This window comes from Orcinus orca, chromosome 21 (assembly GCF_937001465.1).
Source record: "Orcinus orca chromosome 21, mOrcOrc1.1, whole genome shotgun sequence".
Lineage (NCBI taxonomy): Eukaryota > Metazoa > Chordata > Mammalia > Artiodactyla > Delphinidae > Orcinus > Orcinus orca.
Genome location: NC_064579.1, coordinates 22615739 through 22628543, shown reverse-complemented (window position 1 = coordinate 22628543; position 12805 = coordinate 22615739). Strand labels below are relative to the sequence as shown.

The following is a 12805-nucleotide window of genomic DNA, read 5'->3' as shown; positions in this document are numbered from 1 at the left end:
ACCATTCCCATCTCAGCTGGCTGAGACAAGGATCAGACTTCATTTTCCCAATAAAAGCAATGCTTTTTACAATTAAAAAAATAAGAGAAAGAGGACAGCTTATTCTTAATATTTTTTTAATTTGAAAACACAATGTTATTCTTATCTCTTTGAGTTACGTTGTACTGTCATTCTAAACGGAAGGAAGGAGTAAAGCAAAGGGAAAGGTGCTGATGCTGACGAGCCGATGGGCTGCCCCGGCCGTGACCATCACACACGCACTGAAAGAATTTCCTCCGGTAGGAGGGCCTGACGAGGCAGCAGATAAAGCTAGATGCGCTGTCAGTCCCTGAGTATGTCCAGGGTAGGGGACTATGGAGATGGCATCATAACGCAAACCCACATGAACTGCCTTGGGGGTGGCCCCTGAGCTCCCTTGGGGAGAGGTTAAGGACTCCAAATGTTAAAGATGAACATAAAAGGGGCATCCACTTTCCTCCGCCTCTAGCGGGAGGTCCAACCCCAAATACGGCTCCCTGAGTGCCTTACCCAGTTGTTGAGGTGGGGAATCCTTAACTAACAAGCTCCAAATTAGAGTGTCCCCAGATCCCCAGAGGACCCCAAGGCTCCATGGATAGCGCTGTGGTGCGTCTGCGTGTGGGCACTGCTCCTGTGCACTATATTGTTTTATGATAATGTTTAAAGAGTTTCTCTAAAGTTTTGGATCAATAAATTACTGTAAATAAGCATCTTTAATATACATACCAATATATGAAGAAAGAAAGAAACACATGGGATAGAATTCAAACCAAGGAAATCCCAGCACTGCCTACAGTCAGACTCCTGGTCTTATACTGCCTTGTGGCCTAGAAAAGGTTGGAAAGAAAAGCTAAAAGCCAACAAGGAAAGACAACAGATTAGAAAATGTGGTTATTATTAAGTGCCCAAAGCCTTGTGGTCGGAGACCTTGTATGCCTGTTATCTGGATGTCCTCAGTGGGGGGTGGTCATCAGCATCTAATATGTAAAAGTGCTCCTTTTGCCACTTGTTTTTCAAGGGTTGACAATGCTCTAAAGGTCACTGCCCACAGGAGTTTAACCCGGATAATGCAGAAACATGAAAAATTTCCTCCAGAACTTGGAACGAGCTTTGTCCTGAAAGCTGTTCCAGGTCTTGCTAGGGACAGGCATGAGCTCTCAGGAATGTGCTGTCCAGATGGGTCAGCACTCTGCTGCCTCACCTCCATGGAGAGGCAGATGAGATGGAAGGAAGGAGTCCTGGGCTTAGAGAAAGAAGACACGATTCTAGAGCCTGGGTTCTGGCATTCTGCAACTGTGTGATTCTGAGACAGCTGCTGCCTTTCCATGCTTTAATTTTCCCCTCTGAAAGTGACAGAGGCTTTAAGATCCTTCCCAGAATCAAGTAGAATTCAAAAGTTGTGACCCAAGTCAGCCCATGTTAGCCAGCATCAGCCTTCACTGACCCTGCTAATCCATCACATCTTGGGCAGCCCATGTGGGCCCATGTCAACCCTTGTCTTCCCTAGAAATCAGCAGTCTTAGATCCTCACAGTTCTTGCCCTAAAGCCTGACCATGGCAAGTGTCCCACCTGCCTTCTCTCTGGTCAGGCCTTGGAATTAGAATCTTAATAGATTTAAAAAAATTGAAATCCTACAGAACGTGTTCTAGATTCAGGATAATATTCATCTAAAATTAAGATTAAATAAAGACATTTTCAGATAAATGAAAGCTGAGACAATTAGTCCCCAACATACCTGTACTACAAGGAATACCAGGCAGAAGCGAGCAAGATGGTGGTGGCGGCGGCGGCTGCTCAGGGAGGGAGCACCGGTGGTGGCGGAGGCAGTAGTGGGGCTGGCAGTGGTTCCAGCTGTGGGACAGGCAGTAGCCGCAGCGGCTTGCTGGACAAGTGGAAGATTGATGATAAGCCTGTAAAACTTGACAAATGGGATGGATCAGCTGTGAAAAATTCTTTGGATGATTCTGCCAAAAAGGTACTTCTGGAAAAGTACACGTATGTGCAGAATTTTGGTCTAACTGACGGTCGCCTCACCATCTGTACCATCTCCTGTTTCTTCGCCATAGTGGCTTTGATTTGGGATTATACGCACCCCTTTCCAGAGTCCAAACCTGTTTTGGCTTTGTGCGTTATATCCTATTTTGTGATGATGGGGATCCTGACCATTTATACCTCATATAAGGAGAAGAGCATCTTTCTCGTGGCCCACAGGAAAGATCCCACAGGGGTGGGTCCTGATGACATTTGGCAGCTGTCGTCCAGTCTCAAAAGGTTCGATGACAAACACACTCTGAAGCTGACCTTCATCAGTGGAAGAACAAAGCAGCAACGGGAAGCCGAGTTCACCAAGTCCACTGCTAAGTTTTTTGACCACAACGGGACCCTGGTCATGGATGCATATGAGCCTGAGATATCCAGGCTTCATGACAGTCTTGCCACAGAAAGAAAAATAAAATAGCTACTTCTAAAAGCAGCCATCTTTTGGCTGGATCACGCTGAATTGAGGGGTGAGGGAGAAAGAAACAGAGAACTTAATATGGATAAAGTGAGAAATGTAAAACATGTCCGTTTTGTCTTGAAATTTTAGTCCATTCTGTATAAACAGAATTTTCTAGCTCAGATATGAGAAGTTGTAGCTCTGCTATCTAGCTGTAGCCTCTTTGGTCTGCTGATTGCATTGTTTTGATTTGCTTTTCTGGAAAAGCATTTTTGCTAAAAACCATACAGACTTCCGCCTTCATACCTAGCAGTACTTTATATAGTATAGCTTTGTGCCATGCAGCATTTGAAGACGCAATTTTTCAAATTGTTAACCTGTTGATGACTTTATTGTGTTAATTCCCATTTCAACAGCTGTTTCCCTTAATTCAGGATACAACTTCTTGTGTATGACAGTTTTCCTTCACACACCATTTTTGTGGGTGTGTATATATCTAACTTGGGGAGAATTGGGGGAAAAAAAAACCACAGCTTTTTAATTTGTTTAAAAGAGACTTTCTGCCTGTTACATTTTGTGCTCTTAACCAATTAAAGAAGCCAATGGCATTTTTAGTTTTTAAAAAAAAAGAAAAAGAAAAAGAAATACTAAAGAATGTCCTTCAGGTTGAAGGGAAATAATACAAGATAAAAATTAAGATTTACAGGAAGGGAATAAAGAGTATTAGAATTGGTGAATATACGGATAAACATAAAAAAGTATATATTTTTCTTTTCTTAATGTCCTAAAAAATTGTTTAAAGTAAAAAATAACACTCTGATAGGATGTATAAATTTATAACTTATGAAGAATTAAAAGATATAAAAAACAGTAGCTTAAAGACAGTAGTAGAATGTTTAAATGGAATTAAATTGTTGTGACTTTTTTATTCATTTATGAAATGGGAAAAGTCAGATGTGAAGAATAAAATCTAAAGTGATCAAATAGTAACTCTAAGTAGATTGTAACAAGGATACCTATTGTAATGCCAAGAGCAACCACTAAAAATTACTACAAAGAGGCATAGCTAATAGAGAAGTAAACTACCTCAACATAATAAAGGCTGCACATGACAAACCCACAGCTAACATCATACTCAATAGCGAAATGGGAAAGCTTTTCCACTAAGATCAGGAACAAGACAAGGATGCCACTCTCACTACTCCTATTTAACATAATGCTAGAACTCCCAGCCAGAGCAATTAGGCAAGAAAAAGAAGTAAAAGGCATCCAAGTTGGAAAGGAAAAGTAAAATTGTATGCGGATGATACGATACCATATATCTAAAATCCTAAACCCCCCAAAAAAAGTTTAAAAAAAGAACTAGTAAATGAATTCAGTAAAATTGCAGAATACAAAATTAATGTACAAAAACCAATTGCTTTTCTATACACTAGCAATGAATTATATGAGAAAGAAATAAAGAAAACAATCCATTTATACAATAATAGCATCAAAAATAATAAATTATTTAGGAATAAATTTAACTAAGGAGGTGAAAAATCTGTACACTGAAAATCACAACACGTTGATGAAAAAACTGAAGACACAAATAAATGGAATGATATACTATGTGCATACATCAGAATAATTAATATTGTTAAAATGTCCATACTATCGGGCTTCCCTGGTGGCACAATGGTTGAGAGTCCGCCTGCCGATGCAGGGGACACGGGTTCGTGCCCCGGTCCGGGAAGATCCCACATGCCGCGGAGCGGCTGGGCCTGTGAGCCATGGCCGCTGGGCCTGTGAGTCCGGAGCGCAACAGTAGAGGCCACAACAGTGAGAGGCCCGTGTACCGCAAAAAAACGAACAAACAAAAAAAAAAACAAGTCCATACTATCCAAAGCTAGCTATAGATTCAATGAAACCCCTAACAAAATTTCAATGGCGTTTTTCACAGAAATAAGAAAAACATTCATATGGAACCATAAAAGATCCTGAATAGCCAAAGCAATCGTGAGAAAGTAGAACAAAGCTAGAGGCATCACACTTCCTGATTTCAAATTTTATTTGAAAGCTATAGTAAACTAAACAGTATGGTAGTGGCATAAAAACAGACACACAGACCAATGGAATAAAGTTGAGAGCCCAGAAATTAACCCACACTATGTAATCAACTGACATTTGACAAGTGAGCCAAGAATACTCAATGAGGAAAGAATAGCCTCTTCAATTTATGATAGGAAAACTGTGTCTTCCTATACAAAAGAATAAAACTGCACCCCTGTCTTACACCACTCGCAATAATTCACTTGAAATGGATTGAAGACTTAAATGTAAGACTCAAACCCATAAAACTCCTAGAAGAAAATATAGGGGAAAAGCTTCTTGACATTGGTGTTGGTGATAATTTCTTGGATACGACACTGAAAGCACAAACAACAAAAGCAAAAATAAACAAGTGGACTACATCAAACTAAAAAGCTTCTGCACAGCAAAAGAAACAATCAACCAAATGAAAAGGCAACCTATAGGGCTTCCCTGGTGGCGCAGTGGTTGAGAGTCCGCCTGCCGATGCAGGGGACGTGGGTTCGTGGCCCGGTTCGGGAAGATCCCACATGCCGCAGAGCGGCTGCGCCCGTGAGCCATGGGCGCTGAGCCTGCGCGTCTGGAGCCTGTGCTCCGCAACGGGAGAGGCCACAACAGTGAGAGGCCCGCGTACCAAAAAAAAAAAAAAAAAAAGGCAACCCATAGAATGAGAGAAAATATTCACAAACCATCAATCTGATAAGGGGTTAATATCCACAATATATAAGGAGCTCAACATTTCAATAGCAAAAAACAAACAATCCAATTTAAAAATGGGCAAAGGGCCTGAACAGTCATTTTTCCAAAGACGACATACAAATGGCCAACAGGTACATGAAAAGATGTACGATGTCACTAACCATCAAGGAAATGAAACTCAAAACCACGACATGTCACCTGAGACCTGTTCAAATGGCTATTACCAAAAAAGACAAGCGATAACACGTGTTGGCAAGGATGTGGAGAAAAGGGGACCCTTGTGCACTGTTGGTGGGAATGTTAAATTGGTACAAATATTATGGAAAACAGTATGGTGGTTCCTCAAAAAATGAAAAATAGAACTACCATATGGCCCAGCAATCCCATTCTGGGTATATATCTGAACGAAATTAAATCACTGTCTCAAAGAGATATCTGCACCCCCATGTTCACTGCAGCATTATTCACAATAGCCAAGACACGGAAACAACCTAAATGTCTATTAAAGAGTGAAAGTATGAAGAAAATGTGGTACGTATATACAATAGAATGTTACCCATAAAAAGAAGGAAATCGTGCCATTTGCAACGACATACAAAGACCTTGAGGGCATCACATTAAGCGAAGTAAGTCACAGAAAGACAAATACTGTATGTTCTCACTTATATGTGGAATCTAAAAAACCAAAATCATAGAAACAGAGTAGCGTGATGGTTGCCAGGGGCTGGGGGTGGGGGAATTAAGGAGATGCTGGTTTAAGGGTACAGACTCCCAGTTATAAGATAAATAAGTTCCGGGGATCTAATGTACAGTATGGTGACTGTAATTAACAATTCTCTATTATATTTTTGGAGGTTGTTAAGAGAGTAGATCTTAAATGTTATCCCCACAAAAAAAGGTAATTATGTGAGGTGATGGAGGTGTTAACTAACCTTATTGTGATAATCTTTTCATAATATATTTCTGTAATTAATCAAAACAAAAGAGAGAAAGAACACTCCGCAAAGTATTAGAATTAAAGGTAAAAAAGAGTAAAAGGCAGCACCGAAGAAAATTCGTACAACAATCATTCCACTTGTTCCTACTAGCAAAGTAGTTTTATCTGTGCACACTTTAAACAGTCTTCAAGAACATACTCCGTACATAAAAGGCAGCTAACTAATCATACAGATTAGTTACACAGATACTACGCGGACTATCTAAGAACTGTTAGCCTGACTCCTAATCTCATACTCTGGTCCTACCTGGCCATTTCATGGTGGGGAGAAGGGCCCCTCTCTTGATCACTGTCAGCACTCACTGAGGGAGAACCCACGATCAGCCTTCAGAGGGAGCCTCCGACTCAGGTCTCATGCCTCCGGAGTACAGACTAGGGCTGAACTCACCCCACCAAAATTCTAGTCTGCAGGACTGGGCTATTATATATCTTTTGAGGCTCCTCATATAATTTTTTATTTTTTGCGGTACGTGGGCCCCTCACCGCTGCGGCCTCTCCCGTTGCGGAGCACAGGCTCCGGGTGAACAGGCCCAGAGGCCATGGCTCAAGGGCCCAGCCGCTCCGCGGCACGTGGGATCCCCCCGGACCGGGGCACGAACCTGCGTCCCCTGCATCGGCAGGCGGACTCCCAACCACCGTGCCACCAGGGAAGCCCCCTCATATAATTTTGATCAAAAGCTAGGCTTGGGAACCACTGCTGACGATGACAGGCAAGCAATGGACAAGCCTGAACATGGTCATGTCATCATCAGATCTGCACTTTAGAAAGCAGGCTCTGGAAGCCATGGGGAGGCAACATCAGTGCCGGCGGAAGCAAGAATAATAACATCCATCTTCCTTGATATTAAGAACTTTACATGCAAAACTTCACTTAGATCTTCTGATCATTTTGTAAGGTAAGTATCTATACCCCAAAAATGCAAAGAAAATCAAGGTTCAGGGAAGCCTAATGTCAAACAGCCTGAAGTGTCAGAACTGAAATTCAAGCCCAGGTCTCTTTTATAGCTTTATATTTTAGGAGAATACATTCAAGTTGCGAAATTAGGAAGAAAAATCAAAGGCTGTGTAAAAGAAAAAAATAATAAACCCTAAGTATCTTTAGCTTATCTTGATTAACATGAGAGGGGGGAATAGAAAACCACCATTAGGACACTGCAGAAATAACTGTCACAGGCAACATCCTCCGACGGATGCTAAAATTAGTGAGAGAACCAGAAAGTGAGGAAGTGTACAAAAAGCAAAAGGATGGGGCACCCCAAAGGGACATGGGAGCCAACCTGAAAGAGCTCCCAATTGCCAAAACCAGAATAAAATAAAGGATGCAGTACTGGAATATTAACCCAAAGTATAAAATAAATACACAAGCTCATACTGGTATAAACAAATAATTGAACAAGCAAATAAACAGGGAAGAAGTGACAAATCTTCCTTACAAAAGAATTCTAGACAATAGATGCCGATGCCCTCACGGCAAGAGGTAGTACTTAACCCCTACCTACTTGCCATCAAGGGTAAGCTAGACCTAGTGACCCACTTCCAAAGAAGAGAGTAGGGACAAGGGAAAAGCAGTGACTGTGCAGTGGAGAAATCTGGCAAACACATCACCCAAGTGATGGAGGTTAATATCACCAGTGATGTCATGCAGACCTGATGTAACCCCCCATATAGCAAGATGAGACTGGCGCTTCTCTCTGTGGTGTTCCTTCCAAAACTCCAAAACGCCAGTCTAATCGTGAGGAAAACACCAAACAAGCCCAGACTGGGGGGTATTCTACAGGATAACTGGCAAGGACTCCTTAAGAATGTCAAGGTCGTGAAAAACAATAGAAGATCAAGAAACTGTCACAAACCAGAGGCAGCTGAGGAGACATGACAACTATATGCAATGTGGCCTGGGATCCTGGAACAGAAAGAAACATTAAGCAAAAGTCAGTAAATCCAAATAAAGTTGCTTAGCTATTAGTATTGCACCAATGTTAATGCCTTAGTTTTGATAATCGTACTCTGCTTATGTGTGATGCTAACCTTAGGGGAAGCTGGGTGAAGAGCTATGGGAACACTCTGCCTTATTTCTGCAATTTTTCAGTGAGTGCAAAACTTTTTCAAAATAAAGTTTAAAAATTTAAATTGAAATCAGAAGCCTGGCATCAATAAGACAAAAGTGTTTTTGAGAATACAAAACAATGGAGAAACAATTGCCCTTGTTTAGAAGCTAGGAGAGAAGGTTATCTCGAATATACACAGTCAGCCCTCCGTATCCGCAGGTTCTGCGGCCCTGGATTCAACCAACTGTGGATTGAAAATATTCAGAAAAAAATTCCAGAAAGTTCCAAAAAGAAAAACTTGACTTGGGGTTAGTAGATGCAAACTATTACATGCAAAATAGATAAACAACAAGGTCCTACTGTATAGCACAGGGAATTATATTCAATATCCTGAGATAAACCGTAATGGAAAAGAATATTAAAAAGAATATATATATATTTATAACTGAATCACTTTGCTGTACAGCAGAAATTAACCTAACATTGTAAATCAACTATACTTCAATTTAAAAAAAAATAAGAAAGAAAAGGGAATTCCCTGGAGGTCTAGTGGTTAGGGCTCCGAGCTTCCACTACTGGGAGCCCGGTTCGATCCCTGGTCAGGCAACTAAGATCCTGCAAGCCACGTGGCATGGCCAAATAAATAAATAAGTACAGGGGAAAACAACTTGACTTTACCACTCACTGGCAAATATGTATGTAATATTTACATTGTATTTACGACTACTTACATAACATTGGCATTGTATTAGACATACAAGTAAACTAGAGATGATTTAAAGTATACAGGAGGATGTGCATAGGTTATATGCAAGTACTACACCATTTTATATAAAGTACTTGAGCATTCACGGATTTCGGCATAGGGACAGGGGAGGGTCCTGGAAACAATCCCCTGTGGATACCAGGGGAGGACTGTACATACTACTACCACAAGAATGAAGACTGAGTTATTCTGCATCTTGTCATGCTAAGTTTCTAAGCCTCCTGACTGAAAGAGGCAAAAGATTTTCTGTATATCGAAATATTTGTTCTAGTGGTTCCAATGACAGAAAGCTTATAACACTGTGACCATTAAAAAACAGTTTGTTAAAGGAAATCATGGATGCTGTGCTACTCCACTGTGCCCTAGAGAAGCTGTCAGATATGACAGAAGCTGTCATATTGTACAAGGAGATATATACACGGATATTTATTGTTGCAGTGTCAGTAATGGCAAAAAAATAGAAATAATCTAAAGGTTCATGAACAAGAGTATGAATAAGTGATATCAATATTCATAGAATAAAACACTATACAGCCGTCCAAAAGAATGAACTAGACATAAATGTCTAGTTCCTGAAGATCTCAAAAATAATGGTGAGTGAGAAAAACAAGTTGCAGATGGATACACACAGTATAGAATATTAACATAAAAACATGCAGCAGGGGCTTCCCTGGTGGCGCAGTAGTTGAGAGTCCGCCTGCCAATGCAGGGGACACGGGTTCATGCCCTGGTTCGGGAAGATCCCACATGCCGCGGAGCGGCTAGGCCCGTGAGCCACGGCCACTGAGCCTGCGCGTCCGGAGCCTGTGCTCCGCAATGGGAGAGGCCACAAGAGTGAGAGGCCCGCGTACCGCAAAAAAAAAAAAAATGCAGCACAATATTCTGTATAATAATAGTACCAAGACCACAGAAATGACAAACACCAAACTCAGGATTGAGGTTTCCTCTGGAAAGGAGAGAGGAGAATGAAATCAGAGAGAGGTACACTGGGGGTTTCAACTTTGTTTGTAATGTTCTATTCATTTAAAAAACAAAACAAGGAATTCCCTGGAGGTCCAGTGGTTAGGACTCTGCAATTTTACTGCCCAGAGGGCCCGGGGTTCAATCCCTGGTCGGGGAACTAAGATTCCACAAGCCTCAGCGTGGCCAAAACAAAACAAAACAAGAACATGAAGTGTATACATATGACAAAAGGCTACAATTTCACAAACGTGAGGGTTGGTACAAGGATGTTGTTTATATTATGCTCTTGGATTTTATGCAGGCCAGAAACATAATATAACTTTAAAAAAATCAGCAGGCCCTGGTGATGAACTGAACATGTGGGTGGTTGGGGGGAGAAAAGGGTCTTAGATGATTCCCAAGGTTCTGCCTTCAATGACGCAGTAGTACATTTGTCAAGATCGGTGCTGTAGGAGAATCGCCATCTTTAAGCAATCACCTCATCATATAAATCAGAAAAAAGAGGGAAGTTAACCTAATTCAAACCATGATCCAAGGTAACAAAGGGACTTTATCTTCAAAACAGGACTAGGGAAGTGATCTCAGCAGAGCCGTCAAGAGTGAGCAATTCTGAGTCCTGGCTCAAATACTCTTGTACAAATGACCTAATGTTCTCTCTTTACATCTTTGCTGGATAAATAGAAATCATCATGTATGCTGAGGAAAGTAAAATGGATTATTTAATAATTACATAAAAGTCGAATGTAAAAACTCATGTAAAACCAATAGAAACTCCTCAATGCTTTTCAAGAAAACTGAAAAAATGGTTAGTCAAAGGACTATGTTTGAGTTTACATTAAATACATGAAATATGAAGGGAAAATACAGTAGCATGTAAACCTTGATAAAGAACTGGCACATCTTGGTTGCTGCCAGATGGGAAGAACTGCTTTGAAAAACGTAACTAGACTCACAGAATTACAGAGTTGTGATTGGAGAAATAATCTAGTGGTAATCTGTTAATTTCGAAGAAGAGAAACCTGCATGTCAAATAAGTATAAGAACTTGCCTGAAGGATCACAAAGGTAAATAAAGGCAGAGTCCAGAGTAGGTATAATCTCCCATATTAAAGCTTTTTAAAATTTCAACTTTATTTATTCTGCCTCTCTTCCCACCCCACTCCCTTTCATTGTTTATTTGCCTGAAATATATTTATTTCCTGCTTGTAATGGTCCACAATCCCTTATTTGAAACCCTATATGGGGCCAGCTATGTTTGGGAGTTGAGCGTTTTTCTGATTTGAAAAGGTGACATATGGTGCGTGTAATATATACCATATAAACACCTGCAGCTTTAGAAGCATCATCCGATAATCAAATCTGTTAATATTTCCACAGAAAAAAATGTATACACGTTCACACTAAGTGGGATAAATAAAGACCATTACATCAAGGTGAGTGCATGCCACCCAGTGAGTTCAGATAAGATCAGGATTTTCCTCAAGTAAGTTATCAAAATCTTTACGTTTTCAGAGTCTTTTGAATTCTAGAATTGTGGATAACGGCATAAGCTTTATGTTTGGGAGAAAACTCTAAATGTATTAGGTAAAGATATATACTTTGCTCTTAGTCTACAGGGCGTGGTGAGGCCACGTCTGTGCAGAGTGTGGTTAGAAAGATAGAAAGGGACGGGTGGAGCCAGTCCCACGGCTGCCTGGGGTCCTTGCCAGCTCCATTTCTAGTCCATGGTACCCTTTCAGTGAACCCCTTTTTCATAAGGGGGTCTGAGGGACATGGATCTTGGCACCAACAACCAACAGTAAGACTAGTAGCTGTCAAGTCACATAAAGTACTTCTTTTCTACCCAGGGCCTCACTGGTGGGTTCAGAAAGAAGTCTCCAGTCCCCCTCCTTGAGAAACTGAAACGAATGTTAACGATGCATCTGCCTTAACTGGTTCAGGTGGAAGCAGAAGCGGCCCAGGTCACCTAGGAAGATACCTTCTAGACCTATGTTTATCCAGGCAGAAGAGTTTGGTCCTGGTTTGACCCAAGCTCTCCCATGACTGCAAGGGGCTGACCCCAAATGTCCAGTTACTTGGAGTCTATTCAATGAAGAGATCCACGGATTGAAGCAATTTGCAAATATGAATTCATTACAGAGACAGTTTATCTTATTGAAAACAGTGACTAATTTTGAACACCAGATGCTGTTATTATGCACAATATGTGCAGCACTGTAACCTTATGCTGTAAAAGGGCTAAATGTACACATCACAGAGAATGTATATTCCAAGCCAGTGTTTGCTGCCTGCAACCGAAGTTTAATTTGAAATCTGGTTATAGCATTAATCTATATAGAGGAGCTCAGCCAACTTATCAGTTAATTGGAGTAGCCTCCTGATCAAGATGACACCATTTGCCAATAAAGCAAATGTGTCTACTTTAAAAAAAAAAAAAAAGGAAGTACAGTCAACAAAACCTTTAAAGAGCCTGACAGGGATGTCATTTCTAGAAATATGATGAACTAATACCAAGACTGACCTACCTGCTGAAAACAACTAAAATGCCAAGTGATTTCATAGCGGAGACCCTTTTGCCTCCTCAAAACACATGAGCAATATGGCACGTCCCTGTTAGTAACCATGGTTTTTGTGCTTATTCTTCCAGGTTTGAATCAGAATCTCTGAGTGAGTATAAGAGACAGAGGTGAGGTGGGCGCGTGTTATTATCCAATAAACCATCGCACCTCTGAGATACGCCACACAGGGCAGCAGGCTAAATAAAGTCACTCGACTTCATTCCTACTGGGCCCAGTCTGCAGCCACTGGAC

General features: G+C 41.0%; 2 protein-coding genes across 2 annotated transcripts in view; one reads left to right on the top strand and one right to left on the bottom strand.

Moving 5' to 3' along the window:
* ENPP6 (ectonucleotide pyrophosphatase/phosphodiesterase 6) overlaps positions 1-1885 on the bottom strand; it is a 100275-nt gene extending 98390 nt beyond the window's left edge. The window contains exon 1 of the mRNA XM_049704171.1: positions 1755-1885. The gene's annotated coding sequence lies outside the window, so the exon portion shown is untranslated. The remainder of the gene's footprint in view (positions 1-1754) is intronic.
* Positions 1776-3064, top strand: LOC101290337 (signal peptidase complex subunit 2-like). The gene has a single exon (XM_033409201.2). It carries the CDS (start codon positions 1791-1793, stop codon positions 2475-2477), a length of 687 nt encoding a protein of 228 aa, XP_033265092.1. The 5' UTR covers positions 1776-1790; the 3' UTR covers positions 2478-3064.
* Positions 3065-12805: the final 9741 nt, after the last annotated feature.